A 19,960-nucleotide genomic window follows, 5' to 3' on the forward strand; every position below is an offset into this window, starting at 1 on the left:
ATCATTGTGGACCTATTTAATATGCTACAAAGTGACTATGATATGATAAACAGAGAGTAGCAGCAGCGTAAAAAAGGGGTTGGGGGGGCACATAATGCAAATAGTCCAACTATTGTTGTTTTATCATAAGAGGTGAAGTACTTCAACACATGCATCAGTTCTAATACAATAGGTCCACAATGATAAACAGTCTATTTTACAACATTAGACATAGTGTAACTGTTGTAGCATATTAAATAGGTCCACAATGAGAAACAGTCTATTTTACAACATTAGACATAGTGTAACTGTTGTAGCATATTAAATAGGTCAATGATAAACAGACTATTTTACAACATTAGACATAGTGTAACTGTTGTAGCATATTAAATAGGTCCACAATGATAAACAGTCTATTTTACAACATTAGACATAGTGTAACTGTTGTAGCATATTAAATAGGTCCACAATGAGAAACAGTCTATTTTACACTATGTCTAATGTTGTAAAATAGACTGTTTCTCATTGTGGACCTATTTAATATGCTACAACAGTTACACTATGTCAAATGTTGTAAAATAGTCTGTTTATCATTGACCTATTTAATATGCTACAACAGTTACACTATGTCTAATGTTGTAAAATAGACTGTTTCTCATTGTGGACCTATTTAATATGCTACAACAGTTACACTATGTCTAATGTTGTAAAATAGACTGTTTATCATTGTGGACCTATTGTATTAGAACTGATGCATGTGTTGAAGTACTTCACCTCTTATGATAAAACAACAATAGTTGGACTATTTGCATTATGTGCCCCCCCAACCCCTTTTTTACGCTGCTGCTACTCTCTGTTTATCATATCATAGTCACTTTAACTATACATTCATGTACATACTACCTCAATTGGGCCTACCAACCACTGCTCCCCCACATTGGCTAACTTTTCACTTTTCTATCTGCATGTGTCCCACCCACCACCCGCCAACCCCTCTTTTACGCTACTGCTACTCTCTGTTCATCATATATGCATAGTCACTTTAACCATATCTACATGCACTACATACTACCTCAATCAGCCTGACTAACCGGTGTCTGTATGTAGCCTCGCTACTTTTATAGCCTTGCTACTGTGTGTGTGTGTGTGTGTGTGTGTGTGTGTGTGTGTATGTGTGTATGTATATATATATATATATATATATATAAGGCCTCCTGACTGATGTGTTTGTTTCTCTCTTTCAGATGATTCTATGGGACTGGGACCTGAAGCAGTGGTACAAGCCCCAGTATCAGGTTAGTGTTTTCTCTCTCTCACTCTGACTGACTGACTGAATATACTCATCTGGCTGGATGCTGGTACAGTATATCATATACTCATCTGGATACTGGTACAGTATATCATATACTCATCTGGATACTGGCTACAGTATATCATATACTCATCTGGATACTGGCTACAGTACATCATATACTCATCTGGATGCTGGTACAGTATATCATATACTCATCTGGATACTGTCTACAGTATATCATATACTCATCTGGATACTGGCTACAGTATATCATATACTCATCTGGATACTGGCTACAGTATATCATATACTCATCTGGATACTGGCTACAGTATATCATATACTCATCTGGATGCTGGTACAGTATATCATATACTCATCTGGATACTGGCTACAGTATATCATATACTCATCTGGATACTGGCTACAGTATATCACTGTTAGAGCACATGTGCAGTCTATCATTCACATTAGGGTTGGGGATCATTTCCTATTTTACTTTCAATCCATCCATGGACTGAACTTTCAATCCATCCATGGAATAACATGAACACAACTATAGATCATCAACCCTCATAGGGTAACAAGAATCCTCACAAGTGAATTAGATTTCCCAGAGAGGGCATTGAATTGACAAAATGTAGGTAAAAGAGGATACTGAATAAAAATGGTATTAGTGTAGCTCACTGTAATTTAGTCATATTTCAAAGAATTGAGTCTGGAATTAATAAGTAGAGGGGTGAATTTTTTTTTGTAACTCCAACCTTTAGGAAATCAGATGTATCTCGATACATTTTGGAGAGCCTCCATATAATCTTTCTAATCTAGTATACTGGCCTTGTGTTCCAATTTATTGTCAAATCGCTGTGTTTTTTTTTTGTGTGTGTGTGTGTGTGTGTGTGTGTGTGTGTGTGTGTGTTGTCATCCTGTTGGGGTCCACAGTGTTTTGCAGACACGCTGTACAGGTAGATCAACAGGAAGCTGTGCTCCTCTGACTGACGTCTGCCCCACTCATCACTCACCACTCATTGTGGCCACAGAGCCGGGCCTTCAAAGGGCAGCCTAGTTCTCCAAACCCTCTGGTATTTTACATGGGGTCTATCAGCACAGCAGCAGTCAGTAGGATAGGCAGGGTGAAGAGGGGTAGGGGTGCAGGCAGGATCTCCGTCAGCGTCATGACATACACACAACCTCCTAGCTGTCGTCACTGGGCCAGGGAAGTGCTAGCGCTGCACTTTTACTCCACACACAGCCACACACACCAGCACCATGCCCTGCCAGCACCATGCCCTGCCAGCACCATACCCAGCCAGCACCATGCCCAGCCAGCACCATGCCCAGCCAGCACCACTCCCCTTTATTACTGACATCACTGGTCCAAACAGCCTTTCAATTACCCAGCATCAATGCCATGAGCTCAGCACCCGAGCCTGTCTGCCCTTCACACTACCCTCCACTGCTGTATTAGGAGGAGTGACAAATACAGTCCCATCACAATGAGGCCAGCAGTGTCCTGTTACAGCTATCTGACAGTCTACCTGCGTATGTGTGACACCTGTAGATGTCCTGGGCCCAGATTCACTAAACACTTTTTACGCAAAAACTTAAGAAGCTTCTTCTTAAGAAGAAAAAGAAGTTCATTAGTGCAGATCCTCAAAAATGTCTTAAGAATGATTTTCTCATGAACTTCTCAGATGTCTTCTTACGAACTTCTTAACTATCTTCAGATGATTGTCGTTAGGCAACCCATCCAGCTAGCTGTCTATCTAGCAATGGCAATCATGTTAGCATATTTATAATTGGGATTAATGGTCTAAAATATGTTATTGGCTTAAAAACAATTAACACTGAAACTTTCAGATTAAGTTTGTGAGTCAATTGAACATGTTTAATAGCTTTCATTAGCATATTATTTCACTGCCATGTGTTTAAGACAGGGGTTTAGCTATCTGGGAATTCCAAGAAATGAAATGACTCTATTTTCAAGCATCTAATTTCTACTTCATTTTTTGCTTAAGGAGAAACATAAGAAGTAACATAAAAACATTTCCAAGAACCTTTTGGAGGAATAGCAACTTCGCTTAACTTTCTTCATAAGTCCATAGTTAAGGAAAAAATGGCAATTAAGAAGGAATTTCTTCTTCAGAAGCTTTTGTGTTTGGTCATTTAAATCCATTCTGGGTTCATTAGAAACAGTGTAAAGGAATGAGGGAAGGACACCAGGCTCTCTTTAGTACAAGTATCTACTGTATGTTTGTGTTGTGCTCTGCTAAATGAGGCATCTCTCTGACATGTGTCCCCTTGTCTCCTCCATGTCCCCAGGGAGCGGTAAGCGGTAACGGAGTGGACCTGTCGGTCATCAACGAGGCCAGGAACATGGTGTCTGACCTGCTGATGGACTCGTCCCTGTCGCCACACACCGTCTCGTCCCTGCGCAGCGTCAGCAGCCTCATGGGGACATTCTCTGGCTCCTGTCGGCCCAGGGTCAACCCCTTCACCCCCTTCCCAGGTTTCTACCCCTGTACCGAGGTGGAGGACCCTGCAGAGAGGGGCGACAGGAAGCCCCTGAAGGTGGGCCCTCCAGCAACCTTCTGAATGTGATACTAGCAGGTCATAACTAACACACAGACAGCAGCCTGCTGAGACTAGCAGGCCAACACATTATCCACTAACACATTATCCACTAACACATTATCCACTAACACATTATCCACTTATACATGGTATCTTATCCTCATAGTGAATGTTCCTCTTCTATGTGTTCACCAGTGTTACGTAGACTTAGTTTTGTTGTTTTTAGTTGTACACCTGCTCTACTCTGTGTAACCTGGTGGTGCGCTGAATATAGATCTGCCTTTGACTGTGTTATAGCATCATTGACCATAATGTAATAATGGCCCCCTCCTCCCCTCCACACACCTAGGGTCTTAGCAGCAGGAACAGCCTACCAACCCCCCAACTCCGCCGTGGCTCCACCTCCTCCCCTCTCCCCCCTCTGGAGTCGGCCTCCTCCCGCTGGGAACGCAACAACGGCAAGAGACCGGGACCCCACCCTGACCTCAATATGACCAGGTACTAGCACACACACACACCCTGACCTCAATATGACCAGGTACTAGCACACACACCTTGACCTCAATATGACCAGGTACTAGCACACACACACCCTGATCCAAATATGACCAGGTACGACCACACACACCTTGACCTTAATATGACCAGGTACTAGCACACACACACACCCTGATCCAAATATGACCAGGTACGACCACACACACCTTGACCTCAATATGACCAGGTACTAACACACACCCTGATCCAAATATGACCAGGTACGACCACACACACCTTGACCTCAATATGACCAGGTACTAGCACACACACACACCCTGATCCAAATATGACCAGGTACGACCACACACACCTTGACCTTAATATGACCAGGTACTAGCACACACACACCCTGACCTCAATATGACCAGGTACAACCACACACACCTTGACCTCAATATGACCAGGTACTAACACACACCCTGATCCAAATATGACCAGGTACGACCACACACACCTTGACCTCAATATGACCAGGTACTAGCACACACACACACCCTGATCCAAATATGACCAGGTACGACCACACACACCTTGACCTTAATATGACCAGGTACTAGCACACACACACCCTGACCTCAATATGACCAGGTACAACCACACACACCTTGACCTCAATATGACCAGGCACTAGCACACACACACACCCTGATCCAAATATGACCAGGTACGACCACACACACCTTGACCTCAATATGACCAGGTACTAGCACACACACACCCTGACCTCAATATGACCAGGTACTAGCACACACACACCTTGACATCAATATGACCAGGTACTAGCACACACACACCCTGACCTCAATATGACCAGGTACTAGCACACACACACCTTGACATCAATATGACCAGGTACTAGCACACACAGGTGGGATTTCAGAGTTCAGACACCAGGTTAAAGGTTAAAGACATGCCCCGGTAATTTGGCGACTAATAAGTATTTTTTAAACCTCACGCTTTCGGCTGGATGTGTCAATGTCTAGTTCATACATGCATAATCTATGAGCAGAATTACTGTCTTACCTCAATTAGCCATGAAATCCCTAGTTTGAAAGCGACTTTCATCTGGAAGCTGTGCGGTGCCATTTTCCCTACATTTACCCCTATGTGGGCTAGCCCCTTAGCAATTAGAGTTTTAGCAAATGAGCTTCAGCCCCTCACCATTTGAGTGACAGCTAGCAAGACACTCACACAGTACAGAGAGAAAGGGAGTAATGACGTGGTGCACATATCTGCACATTTGCGAGGTAGTACGGAGTTTTCGGGGACCACTTTTTGCTCGTGGGCACTACTTTCAGAACTACTGGCCTAAAAGGTATATAAAAGTACTGGAGAATATCTTTCAAGGTCAAGTCATTTTCAACATGGCACACTCCCCATCTTTACCCTGATATGAACAAGCAGGCCCTCCCTCAGCAACACTTTCTTTGTTACCATCTGTCTTTGATTAAACTCCCTGAAGATGTGGTTCCCCTTTATATCCACTGGAGGGCAGTAGTGGTCAAGCTCTGTAAGCTGATATGCCTAACAGATAATGACCATAACATTCCTTCATTCTCTTTGTTCCAACTCTGTTCAGATGACTCACTTGATCTTTTAGGGATCTTTGTCTTCTTCAAGGATACATTTTCAACGTCTTACTTTGAGCAACAAATGAGTCATATAATTAGTGTTACTGTATGCTATGTAACATTTCTTTAAGTTCATCTTTATACATAAGAGCGGGTGTGAAAAAGTTACTTTATAATAGTGTAGATTGAATATGAAAGCGTTTTAACTGATGTTGTCTCATTAGTTCTAGCAGTAAGTGCCATGTTTTTTTTGGTGTGTGTGTGTGTGTGTGTGTGTGTGTGTGTGTGTGTGTGTGTGTGTGTGTGTGTGTTCCAGCACGGGGTCTCTGTCCAATGGGCCCAATGCTAACCTGTTGACCATCCCTAAGCAGAGGTCCTCCTCTGTGACCCTGACCTACCATGCCGGGCCCAGGAGAGCAGGTGAGACCATGAGGATTTACTGTACACACAGGTCTGATACACTGTGTGGAAGTGGAATGTGTTTTTAAGTTGTTTGACTATCTCTCTCTCTCTCTCTCTCGCTCTCTCTCTCTCTCTCTCTCATTTCTCTCCTATCTCTCTCGCTCTACAGGTGCGTCCCCCAGTCTGAGTCCTGTCAGCTCCCCCAGCCACAGTCCTCAAGCGGGAGGTCTCTCCTCCCAGGTCACGCGCCCCCCGGTGGAGTTCCCCGACACAGCTGACTTCCTCACCAAGCCCAGCGTCAACCTGCACAAGCCCCTGGGCTACATCCTCAGCTCCCCTGACTTCCAGGGGCCCTACCGCAGCCCTGCGGTCATGTGCACCAAGTAGGGCAATCTACTACCCCCTTCCCCTACCTCTTCCATTATCTCCTGGTGTTGTAGAGCCAGTTCAGCTGTAGAGTGGACTTGCATTTCACCATGTGTGTTGATGATGATGACGGCTGTGTTTGTCCCTCTGCTCACCCTGTAGCTGTGGTCGTCAGATGCTGAAAAACATGCCCAGTATGGAGGCGGGGGAGGGACACCTGCCATTCACTGGTCATGCTGAGGCCCAGCGCAGACGCTCAGGTATGACACCTGCTGGAATGTAGCCTCACTCTGTACAGACATAGGCTGCACAGTGTTTTTGGGCACACACCCATGGCTTAGCTTTCTGTTTCCACTCTTAAATGACTGAAAACCATTTGGACATGCTGTACCAGAGAGTCAATTCATTAGAATAATGCTTCCCACGAAATGCGAAATCAGTGGTCAACTCACTGTGATTTGCAATGTGTCTCCTCCACAGCAGGTGAGGGGTCAGAGTTCATGGGGGAGGCGCTGATCAGGGAGGAGAGTGTGGAGGCCGAGTCGATGGGGGACAGGAGTCCAGACACAGGGAGCTGGGGCCAGACAGACGAGGAGGAGCAGAGCCCCACCACAGATCAGCAGACTCAGGAAACAGAGGTACGCAGTGCTACAGTATGCTAAGGGTGCATTCCCACACAAGCTAATGGAGGAGTATGAGCTATGTACCATTTTGAGAGTGTTTTGGTAGTGCGTTGTTTAGCACAACCTCATTGCAACCTGACACGCCTCCCCTCCGCTACTCCAACGCACCTTTCCCATTGAAATACATTGTGTTGGCTCTGTCATTTTACTCTGTGTTGCCCTGTGTGAATGCACCCTACTGCTAGGCTAACATCCCCGCGCTGCAGACTTAAGAAGCAAAGGTAGGCTACGCTGTTACTTAACAGTAGCTTTGAAGGGATATGTCTCAGTCAATGCTAACACCTTACAGCGTTCGTTAGCCTTCCTGTGTGTAGCATTGCTGCTGCTAAACTATCCCAACCAGGAGAACCCCCCATGAGTGAGATGAAACACTCAGGCCAACACATGTAACAGAGTAGCTAGCTATAGGATGTGTCCTCTAGTTAGTTCTGGGAACACAGTAAAGGTTTTCCTCAGACACTCATTGGGTGCATGTCTTTCAGTCTGTTGTGATGTATCTAACAGCCGTGTAAATCCAGTGTGATGGGGGGTAGTGTTGATCTGGCTCTGTCCTGGAATGCCCCCGCCGTTTACTTGGGCTGTGCTCTCACTTTCTTTATTGGACAAACCAAGCCTTGTTAAATCAAGCCAGCTGTTAAGACAACTGTGTAGGGTTCATCTGAGGATTCTGTGGGGTAATTCAAAAGTGAATTATTCAAAAGCAACTCATACATAGTCAGTCTGGAGCCTGCTTTCATCCCCTTAACAGAGGAATGAGATTCATAAGATTTACGATGTGGTGTTTTGGATAGTCTGGTTGTCTACGGGCCTGTGTGTGTATGTGTTAATGTGTGTGTGTTTTAATGTGTGTTTGTGTGTGTTGATGGGTGTGTATATCTGTGTGCGTTAATGTATGTGTGTTAATGTAAGTGTGTGTTAATGACGCGTGTGTCTTTGTGTTTTAATATGTATGTATGTATGTGTGTGTGTGTGTGTGTGTGTGTGTTTATCTAAACGTGTGTGTGTGTGTGTGTTTAAAATGTGTGTGTGCTGTGGTCCTCTCCTGCCTGTAGGGTGAGTTCAGACTAGACCCCCTGCTGGAGAACCACGGTGACCTCATGGAGAAGATCAACAGTTGGAACTTCCAGATCTTTGACCTGATGGACAGAACAGGAGGGAAGACAGGAAGAATACTCAGCTACGTCAGTACAACCACATACCAACCATATAGCAACCATCTATCTGTCATTACGCCATGATCTGTTACATCAGGTATTCCCAAACTGGGGCAATGCCGTCGGGGGTACGCCAAATAAAAATATGATTCACATGTAATTTTTAATTCTATTTTTGAATTGTATTTTTTTTTTTTATTATCTTCACATTTTCAAACAGTCCATTTATATTTTCCAACGGGGCTATACATTTGGGTGAGGTTTTTTTCTCGCCGGAGTAGCCTCGGTTCACTGACAAAAATAAAATTAAACCATCTAGTGTTCAGCGAAATAACAACAATGTCAAATACAGGTAGCCTAGTCAAATAATTAACATCCAATCACATTAACCGTTACTTTCTCACGGTAATTCCACTAACGGTCCTTATGTAGCCAAACGTAGCTGCTGCTCATGTTTGTATCTGTACTGATGGTGCAAAAGTCATGACAGGGAGACATAGTAGAGTGGTAACGTGGGTGCAAGCAGTTGCTCCCGACACCACTTGGGTCCACTGCAGCATCCACCGAGAGGCTCTTGCTGCCAAGGGAATGCCTGACAGCTTGAAAGACGAGCCGGGTTGTGACAAACTCACACTCATTCTTATGATTAATAAATGTATCGTATAGTGTGTGTGGCAGGCTTACAATGATGGCAAAAAACAACATTTGAGAGTGCACGGACCCTGGTGCTAGAGGGGGTACGCAGCTGAGGTTGAATGTTTGAAGGGGTACGGGACTATACAAAGTTTGGGAACCACTGTGAAACATCAATTAATATTTGAATAAACAACACCTGGGCTGTATCCCAAATGGCACACTATTCCCTATATAGTGCACAAATTTAGACCAGGACCCATAGGGCTAAGAGTAGTTTTGTGAAGCAGCCATTGAATGTATTTATTTGGAGAAACTCACTTGAATGATTGGTTTAAATGTTGAGAACGGTATGATCCCCATTACTGATATTTGACTGAATGATGTCCCGAATGCTCATGGTGTTCTTGGGGATTTCTCTATGTGCTGTTTTGAGTACACTGTTCTCCCAGTGTCTCACTGTCTGTGTCTGAGGGGAATGACTTGGTTAATGTAAAAAAAAAATGTATTTGGGTTTTAAATGAACCTAGGTGTTTTATTTGTTGTCTTTCTCCCCAGGTGACCTACACTCTGTTTCAGGACACTTGTCTGTTTGAGATGTTTAAGATCCCTGTGAGGGAGTTCATGTCCTATTTCTGTGCTCTGGAGAACGGCTACAGGGATATTCCCTGTGAGTATAGTGCTGCCTATGCTTTCTTCAGTCCAGGCACAAAGCCCATATTAACACTTGGTGTATTGTCTACTCAGATGTAGAAATGATCAGACCTGGGTGAAAAACATGAAGGTATAAGCCTCCCGAGTGGCGCAGCGGTCTAAGGCACTTCATCGCAGTGCTTGAGGCGTCACTACAGACCTGGGTTCGATCCCAGGCTGTGTCACAACCGGCCGTGACCGGGAGTCCCATAAGGCGGCGCACAATTGGCCCAGTGGTGTCCGGGTTAGGGGAGGGTTTGGCTGGGGGGGCTTTACTTGGCTCATCGCGCTCTAGCAACTCCTTGTGGCGGGCCGGGCACCTGCAGGCTGACTTCGGTCGTCAGTTGAACGGTGTTTCCTCCGACACATTGGTGCGGCTGGCTTCCAGGTTAAGCAGGTGGGTGTTAAGGAGCGCGGTTTGGCGGTCATGTTTCAGAGGACGCATGGCTCGACCTTCGCCTCTCCCGAGCTCATTGGGGAGTTGCAGCGATGAGACAAGATCGTAATTGGATATTACAAAATTGGGTAGAAAAAGGGAGGTAAAAATATATAAAAAATAACATTAAGGTATTAATTTAGCTTAATTACGCCAGTTTAGACTATTCCAGGCAGCTAAATCATGTCCACTTCAAGTATTATTTGAAATGATTCACCCAGGTCTAGAAACCAACCATAGGGTTGTCATGAAGTAGAAATGAATCTCCATAATAGGCCTACAGTTCACTACATACAGCAGGACACTATACAGACATGCACCATCATATGTAATATTAGCTTCTACCTCATGTACATGATATGGTGAACTATTACTCTGCCTGTACTCAGATCATAACCGGGTCCATGCCACTGACGTGCTCCATGCTGTCTGGTACCTGACTACCCGGCCTGTCCCAGGATTCCAGCAGATCCACAACGAGCATGTGACAGGAAGTGACACAGGTAGCACTGTTTCTGTTCCCTTTATTTCATTTTGCCTCAGTAGGTATAGCTCTTGACTTCCCCAAGCCCTCATTTTTTACCATAATATGCCACATATTTATTAGCTTAATTAGTGTGCTTGCTGAAGACAAGACCACTCTAGATTTCATACATACTTCTTATTATTAGTGTTTATTGCTGAAGGCAAGACCGTTCTAGATTTCTTACATACTCATATTATTGGATTTCTTCCGCACGCTCTAGAGCTTAAACGATTGAAGCCTTTTAACACGAAACCAACTTCCAAATGTGCAAACTGCCCCAACTTAGATTTCTTGACAAAATATTTGTTATATCATTTATAATTTTTTCAACTACAACAATATTTTAAATAATCTCCAAATGCATGTCAATGGCAAACATTTGAGACCTATCTCCTCTTTCACCGTTTAAGCTATCAATGCTAAACCAATGTTGAGATGTTCAGACTGACCCTACTTAGATTTTATACAGATTCTTTATAAGATTTATACTTTTTCAATTATAACAAATTAATCTACAAGACCAACTTTAAAATGTTCAGACTTCTTTAAAACCTTTATAAACTAGAAACCATTTTAATTTGCATAGATTTACAAAACATTGATTCATTGTCAACCATAGTAACACAGTGGTAGACATTTTAAATGCTACTGCTTTTTAACCATTTCAACTATAAACATTAAAACAACTTAAACATTTTCCAAGCAAACTATTTAATTTAGCGACATTAGTTTAAAATAGCCCACCAACAGCGATGGCTTGTGGGAGGAGCTATAGGAGGACGGGCTCATTGTAATAGCTGGAATGGAATAAATCGAACGGTATCAAACACATCACATATATGGCAACCGCATGTTTTTTTACCTTTATTTAACCAGGTAGGCCAGTTGAGAACGAGTTCTCATTTACAACTGTGACCTGGCCAAGATAAAGCAAAGCAGTGCGACAAAAACAACACAGAGTTACACATTGAATAAACAAACGTACAGTCAATAACACAATCGAAAAATCTATGTACAGTGTGTGCAAATGTAGTAAGGTTAGGGAGGTAAGGCAAAAAAATAGGCCATAGTGGCAAAATAATTACAATTTAGCATTAACACTGGAGTGATAGATGTGCAGATGATTATGTGCAAGTAGAGATACTGGGGTGCAAAGGAGCAACAAACAAAAAAATAACAATATGGGGATGAGGTAGTTGAGTGTGCTATTTACAGATGGGCTGTGTACAGGTATAGGGATCGGTAAGCTGCTCTGACAGCTGATGCTTAAAGTTAGTGAGGGAGATATAAGTCTCCAAAAAGAACAGTAGCATTTGAAATGAATACCACTGTATTATCATGGTTGAAATTGAATCCATTAAGTGTTATGCTAATTTTTATAAATAAAAATGGTTTATTGTTTATGAAGGTGTGTTAGAAAATGTTAAGTTAGGATAGCCTTAATGTTTTAAAGCTGGTCTTGTAACTTAATTTTGCTACCAGTGTATTTCTATTGTTCTCATTCAAACCCCATGTTAATTATTTCAGTTGAATAAGTATAGATGGATGGAAAGATTGTTTGAGACAAGCTGGAGGAGGAGGGGCTATAGGAGGACGGTAGGAGGAGCTATAGGAGAATGGTCTCATTGTAATGGCTGTAATGAAATTCATGGAACGGAGTCAAACACGGGGCGGCAGGTAGCCTAGTGGTTAGAGTGTTGGACTAGTAACTGAAAGGTTGCAAGATTGAATTCCCGAGCGGACAAGGTAAAACATCTGTCGTTCTGCCCCTGAACAAGGCAGTTAACCCACTGTTCCTAGGCCGTCATTGAAAATAAGAATTTGTTCTTAACTGACTTGCCTAGTTAAATAAAGGTGAAATAAAAAACATTTAAAAAAAAATACTATTACAGCTACATACATTAAAACAACTTCAAAACTTTGTAAACTATAACAATTCAAATTAGCAGAAATTGGCATTTAATAACCCACCAACAATAATAGTAACTCTTGAACTGTTCAAGCTAGAGACACCAAAGCAACTTTCAGATGTTCAGGGTAGGCTATTCAATCAATCATTCAATTCTCCCATCTAGTTACTTTTTCTACTTTAACCAGTCAGTACCATTAGTATTGTATTCACTATAACTACTTATTTCACAACCATAAATACTTTAAGACATGCTAGCAAGCACACATTTTCTTTAGGAAATTGACTATTCTAGTTCTATGATAGCCTCTTGATGTACCCGTATAGGCATTCCTGTAGTGTTTGGCCTTTTCTCGGCAGACACCAGATGGTTTAGTTTAAAATGCCAGGATCCCCACTCCCGTCCCTGCTAATTATATTTTATGTACTGCATCTTTGATCCATCGGAAATGATTTAAGGCTCGCTTGCTGACTGATCCTTCAGTAGCTGCCAGAGGAGCAGCTGCCTTCTGATAAAGAGAGGGGGGGGGGTGGAGAAACGGAGAGAGGGGGAGATGGGGTGGTGAGCAAGCCTCTGTCGTGATAGAGATCTGTCTGTGCTGAGCTCAGCATGTTTAGGGCTTATTTTGGCCCTTTTCATTTTTCAAATGGAGTGCAGTAGTCTGAGTCACTGGGCCACCAGCTTAACCTGCCTGTAGAATTCCTACTCTACATACTTTGTTCTTAATGTGACACTAGTTCCCTGTTTTCACTTTATAACACAGTCAAGTCTTCTCCAGTCAACTCCAGTTATGATGTAGTTCCAGTGTGAGGTCCCAGTATGTCGTTGCTGAAAGCTGCTGTCTGTGTCTTCCCTCTAGATTCAGACAGTGGGATCTCACCGGGCCGGGTATCTTACGCCTCCTCCAAGAGCTCGTCCATCTCTGACGACAACTACGGCTGCCTGGCGTGGAACATCCCTGCTCTGGAACTCATGGCACTATATGTAGCAGCTGCCATGCATGACTATGACCACCCCGGTCGCACAAACGCCTTCCTCGTAGCCACTAACGCAGCTCAGGTAAGTGTTATTATCCCCAAAGCCACTGCTCTACCATCTCCTAGCAAACCCACACCTGTTCAACAGTAAAACCTGTATCAGGAAGAGAAAGTTCAACCTATCCCGTCACTTCAGTTAGTGTTCCCATTTGTGTTCCCACATGCTGTTAAGTCCCAGGAAAGGGGAAGTGTTGTGTTTGTGTCTCAGACAGCATTCATTTGGTCCCTGTGACTCATAGATGATATCTTTATTGACCTTAAAGCTTCTACATAGACAGGTTCTAATCAGCCTGGGATCTCATGGTAAAAGCAATGAAGAGAGGGACTGGTATAATATTACACTTAGTTCACGTCAGGGAAAGGTTCCCACAAATCCTAAGAATTCAGCGAATTCCTTTTCTTGCTACAACATTACGGCCAAGGTTGGCAAACAAACTATACCACTGTATAAATAGTGTTTTGCACAGTCATGACCTATTATTGCACTGTGCATACTGTCTAGGTTGTGTTTTCCAACCCTGGTCCTCCAGTACCCCCAACAGTACACATGTTTATTGTAACCCTGGAAAGCACACCTGATGCAACTTGTTGACTAATCATCAAACCCTCAATGAGTTGAATGAGGTGTGTTTGTCCAGGGCTACAATGAAACTGTGTAATATTGGGGGTACTGGAGGACCAGGGTTGGGAAACACTGGGCTATGTGATATGTGAAGGAACAGTTCTGGGTAGTATATGTGATATGTGAAGCAACAGTTCTGGGTAGGATATGTGATATGTGAAGCATCAGTTCCAGGTAGGCTATGTGATACTGTATAACAGTGCCATGTAATGCATGGCATTGCATTACATTGCTAACCTGACATGTGGGCCATGCCTTCCTCGTAGCCACTAACGCGGCTCAACCCTGACATATTGATTAACAGTATGTTGACAGTCAGTCAATCACCCACCTGTCCACCATGTCTAGACCAGCTGCATTATTTAGTCTGAAGCACACTGACCCCAATTCCTCTCCCCTGCTCACCCCTCCCTCTTTAACGTTCCCTTCTTCAACCTCCTCTTTCCTATTTTACCCTCCTTTCTTCTTCTTGTCCTCTGACCCACCCGCATCCCTCTCCACTCGACCTACCCTTCCTCCGTCTCATCCCTCTGTTCCCCAGGCGGTGTTGTATAATGACCGTTCGGTCCTGGAGAACCACCACGCGGCTTCGGCCTGGAGCCTCTACCTGTCCCGGCCAGAGTTCAACTTCCTGGCCAACCTGGACCACGTGGAGTTCAAACGTTTTCGCTTCCTGGTCATCGAGGCCATCCTCGCCACAGACCTGAAGAAGCACTTTGACTTCCTCGCCGAGTTCAATTCAAAGGTTTGAGATGATGATGACGAACCTCACATTTTCAGAAAATCTGTTTCCATTCTGTTGATACTTAGTTTTTCCGGTCATTTCGATACTGGCAAAGGCAATAACAATATGTCTTATCTTTATGGCTAATAGAGTTGATACTTAAAGGAACATGCTGGATCTCTGTTAGAAATGAGGAGCCTGGCAGTCATAATCACTGTATGAATGTTTGTGTTGCTATAAATAGGTGAATGATGTGAACAGTCCAGGAATCGACTGGACTAATGAGAATGACCGGCTGCTGGTGTGCCAAGTCTGCATTAAGCTGGCAGACATCAACGGGCCCGCCAAAGGACGCGATCTGCACCTCAAGTGGACAGAAGGCATTGTCAATGAGTTTTATGAGCAGGTATGGAACCCCTCCACTCAGCATGGCCCACATGTCAGGTTAGCAATGTATGCCATGCCATGCCATCCTGTTATACAGTATCACAGCCTACCTGGAACTGATGCTTCACATATCACCTATCCTACCCAGAACTGTTGCTTCACATATCACATATCCTACCCAGAACTGTTGCTTCACATATCACATATCCTACCCAGAACTGTTGCTTCACATATCACATATCCTACCCAGAACTGTTGCTTCACATATCACATATACTACCCAGAACTGTTGCTTCACATATCACATAGCCCAGTGTTTCCCAACCCTGGTCCTCCAGTACCCCCAATATTACACAGTTTCATTGTAGCCCTGGACAAACACACCTCATTCAACTCATTGAGGGCTTGATGATTAGTTAACAAGTTGCATCAGGTGTGCTTTCCAGGGTTACAATAAACATGTGTACTGTTGGGGGTACTGGAGGACCAGGGTTGGAAAACACTGACATAGCCTACCCAGAACTGTTGCTTCATTTTCTGCTGTCTGTTACTGCTAGAATCAACACAATGGCACATTTATCCCTTTACGAAGTGAAGTTAAATTAGATTAATGAATAAAACAATCTTAATTGACAAATTAGTGAAAATGTTTGTCTGCCTGTCTGTCGATCATCTACAGGGGGATGAGGAAGCCACTCTGGGATTACCCATCAGCCCCTTCATGGACCGCTCCTCTCCCCAGCTGGCCAAGCTGCAGGAGTCCTTCATCACACACATCGTGGGGCCGCTCTGCAACTCGTACGACGCCGCTGGCCTGCTCCCTGGCTACTGGATCGACGAGGAGCGCTCTGAGGATGAGGAAGAGCAGGTGGAGGACACAGAGACTGATGAAGACGAGCTGGAGGAGGAGCTCGAACCAAGTAAGACGTCCTTTTCTACCCTTCTATCATTCTGAATTGATATATGATCATGAGATGATACATTTATAATTTTAACATTGAGCATTTAACATTTCCATCAAGAGCAGAAGTTTTTTGGATCATTGCTATTGCGACTAAAAAGCTATGGGATGTTAAATCCTTTTTTGTATGTTGTCCCATGCAGAAAGGCGAAACGGCCGGCGTCGGCTGTTCTGCAACATCATGCAGCACCTGACAGAGAACCACAAGGTGTGGAAGAAGACCATCGAGGAGGAGGAGAAGAGCAAGGAGAAGCAGCAGGCCGACAGCCTGCCTCCCAGCCTGTCCCCTTCGCCGTCTGACGACCAGATCCAGGTCATTCAGGAGGAGGAGGAAGGAGAGGAGCGCCAGTAGCAGGAGGAAGGTGAAGAGGAGGGACAGAGCCAGGATGCTCGGGAAGGGTGGAACAGTGAAGGAGAAAGTCCTTCAACTCCTCCCTCTTACACGCTCACACACACACACACACACACACACACACACACACACATAAAAACATTTATACATAACACATACGTACACACACATACTATAGACATATACACATACACACACAGGATGACCCTGCTGGATCTCCACACGTTGAAATTGTCACTGTGCCGACACGCTAATGCAGTCATGTTGTTTTGAAAAAAGGCCTTACTACTGTGAGGGGATTCCTGCTGCAATGGTGGGAACCCCACTCCTATGCACTTTCACCCCATGGAGAGTAGACCAAGAAAAAACACCAGAGCTGAGGACACTGGTGTGGAGAGGAAGAGAGGAAAAGGGTCTGGATGTGTCCTCCATGGTGATCTGGCTGTAATGCTGCCTTGAACGCAGAGCACTTAACTCTCCCTTAGGTACTAAAACAAATCCTATGATTTAAAATGAAAGAAAATAAAAAACACCTTGACGTGGTTGACATCCGTTACCAAAGCGAACAGTTCAAACGTGGAAAGACAAGAGACTGAGACTGTTTCAGGCTCACTGTCAGGAATATTCTAGATCTATATATCAAATGTGCCTGTCTGAACCTTTACTGAGTCCCCTGGTCCAGACCCTAGGTTGGTCTGTGCAGTCCTCTCCCCTTGCTGGCGACACGAAACACTGTATCACTGACTCAGTCACAGAGACATTGTGGAAATGTTGACTGAAAATGAGCATTATACCTGCATCGTTTTTGATGCCTTTTATTCATGTGTACCACCTGCCTTTTATGTTTCCTTCTTTTTTGTTGTTGGTTTAATTTAGTTGGTGTGAGCGTGTGTATGTGTGTTTTCTTCAGGAACGCGTGGTCGCCAGTCATTGAAATGTTATCTGAGATGAGATGTTCTCTGCTGTTCCAATGAAGGGATGTTTTTTTTCTTTTCATTATATCAATTTTTTCACGGTTACTCAGGATTCTCGTGAAGTTGAATAATTATTTTGCAAGAATTTAAGTAATTGACTTTAAAACAAAATCTCGGTGATTGAAATAGTTTTTAAGCTTTGTATGAACAACTTGAAAAACAAACACATTCAAGCAATTGAACTGCTCCTCTGTGATAGAGCAAAGTATGTCCTGTGTTTCTGTCAAACTCCGCTGCCCCGCTGGCGGCGCCGTTGGCTTGATCTTCTAAAGACCTCACTGTAGAATTGGGATCCTTGATTGTCAGTTGACTGCAAAAGACCTGTTTGCAGCAAGGCAACATTTTGTACAGTAAAATCCCATGATTATTCATGTACCAGTATAGGTAAAGGTGTTTTTGAGTGCATTGCTGTTGGCATTGTTTTTACACATACTCTGTCTAGCTAACCTTTTCATTTCATTTCAGTCATTCTACAGACACTGATGTTTCGACAAAAACAAAACTATAGATCTTTGCCAAACCCACAACCAGGCCAGTGCATAAAGGAGTTAAGTTATCCAGGGTTTCACCTTCACTTTGGTTTTGTTTTTATATTGTCTTATTCTCTGTACCATAAGACGGTTTAATACTAATAGTTCTATATTTCTGTCTGCAAAAACTCTAGGCATTCCACTAGAAAAAGAGTTTAATGTAAGAGATGGCAGACCTGCAAGCCAAACTCACTTATCACCCTATCAAGTCATTTTCTCTGGAGAAGGAAGTTCTCAAGTAGGCAGTGTAAATCAAGCTAGTATATTTAAAGACAAAAAATATATATATACATGTCCACATTTTACTACCAAACAAGTGTTTAGCCTCTGCACAAAAAAAGAATATCTGCATATAAATATACTGTATAAATATATTATATTTTTTAATTAATCAACAGAATGCATCTGTTTTCTACACATAGCTGACATATATTGTACAGTGAGACCCTGTAATTATCATCCTGTTTCCAGAGTTTTTATCTAATACTACAGATGTTGAACTGTGGGGTTTGGTGTTTTTCTTTTGGGTTCAGCGTCTCCCTGCTCCTTATCATAACCACTTTCTCTCTCTTGGTAATCTCTATTAACTCTTGTGTTGTTCACCCAACCAGTGCCAAACTGTCCCTGCTCACTGTGCAACCTCTGGGCCCTCATACACTGGGCTTGTTATGGTTGGCCCCAGAGGTCTCTCTGAGCTCCATGTCCCACAGCAGGCTCAGAGTGATGCAGGTGAAGCCCAGCCCATGTGTTGTGGAGGAGAGCTCACGACTCCTAATCGTGGCCCTTCAGTCCGTTCGGGTAGAGCAACACTGCGTCTCTTAAGTTCTGATGGTGAATTGTGATGCCACCTCCCCCCACATGTTATGGCTCATTATGTTGTAAAAGTTTGTTTGTTGGCTTGTCACTGTGCAGTCTCACGAACCACAGTGTCCTCTAATGTTCTTGTCTTAAAAGTGTCTATGAATGGCTGTTACCCTTATGTAGCATTGAGATATCTATGTCTGTTGTAACTGTTCAACCATATCAAAATTGTGGGGGAAACTGAGTTTTGTTATTTATAGCTGTCATAAAACACCATCCCTAAAATAACTGTTCTCTCAATTGATTTTATTGATACACACACACCTACTCAAGTGTGTGTGTGTGGCATAAAAATCCCCTTGAATGTAACTGTACTATAACTTTGCCCTTAAAGTGTTTAGATCCTCCTGCCGACAACCACAGTTGGAACACTGATGTTTGCTGAAATGACTGCAATGTTAGTTTCAATATTTCCAATGCGCACAGACAAGGCGCTTATCCAGGCGAATTGGCAGTGCCTGTCTACCTCAGCATAACTTTCTGAGAAGTGCAGTTAGTAGTTAATAGAGGTATGCTGGGTGCCAAAAATAGCCAGAGACATTACATCAATATGAAATATTACCCAGTAAGTCTGATGTATGCACAGCACAGCATTGCAATGCATTGCCGTTTTTTTCTAGCCCTTTGGTCTGTTGAGTAAAGAGTAGAAGTGAGAGGTCACTTAAGGAAATGGGTGACACCCCCCCAGGCTCAGCTCCAACCACATGAAGATTATTTATAGTGTCTGTGTATCCCTGGACGACCCAGTCTG

At 43.5% G+C, this 19,960-nt stretch overlaps 1 protein-coding gene across 2 annotated transcripts in view; it reads left to right on the top strand.

Moving 5' to 3' along the window:
• Positions 1-19,434, top strand: part of pde3b (phosphodiesterase 3B) — an 89,584-nt gene extending 70,150 nt beyond the window's left edge. The window contains exons 2-16 of one of the 2 annotated variants that reach the window (XM_029721166.1): positions 1,224-1,274; positions 3,596-3,844; positions 4,197-4,345; positions 6,275-6,378; positions 6,530-6,743; positions 6,889-6,986; positions 7,207-7,364; positions 8,462-8,590; positions 9,755-9,866; positions 10,715-10,828; positions 13,621-13,820; positions 14,962-15,165; positions 15,389-15,550; positions 16,211-16,451; positions 16,636-19,434. In XM_029721166.1, coding sequence (XP_029577026.1) covers positions 1,224-1,274; positions 3,596-3,844; positions 4,197-4,345; positions 6,275-6,378; positions 6,530-6,743; positions 6,889-6,986; positions 7,207-7,364; positions 8,462-8,590; positions 9,755-9,866; positions 10,715-10,828; positions 13,621-13,820; positions 14,962-15,165; positions 15,389-15,550; positions 16,211-16,451; positions 16,636-16,844 — 2,394 coding nt within the window. In that variant the 3' untranslated portion in view covers positions 16,845-19,434. The remainder of the gene's footprint in view (positions 1-1,223; positions 1,275-3,595; positions 3,845-4,196; positions 4,346-6,274; positions 6,379-6,529; positions 6,744-6,888; positions 6,987-7,206; positions 7,365-8,461; positions 8,591-9,754; positions 9,867-10,714; positions 10,829-13,620; positions 13,821-14,961; positions 15,166-15,388; positions 15,551-16,210; positions 16,452-16,635) is intronic. The other variant, XM_029721167.1, reaches the window with a different exon arrangement.
• The last annotated feature ends 526 nt before the right edge of the window (positions 19,435-19,960 follow it).

The sequence above is a fragment of the Salmo trutta genome, chromosome 29, assembly GCF_901001165.1.
Source record: "Salmo trutta chromosome 29, fSalTru1.1, whole genome shotgun sequence".
In the NCBI taxonomy this organism is placed as follows: domain Eukaryota; kingdom Metazoa; phylum Chordata; class Actinopteri; order Salmoniformes; family Salmonidae; genus Salmo; species Salmo trutta.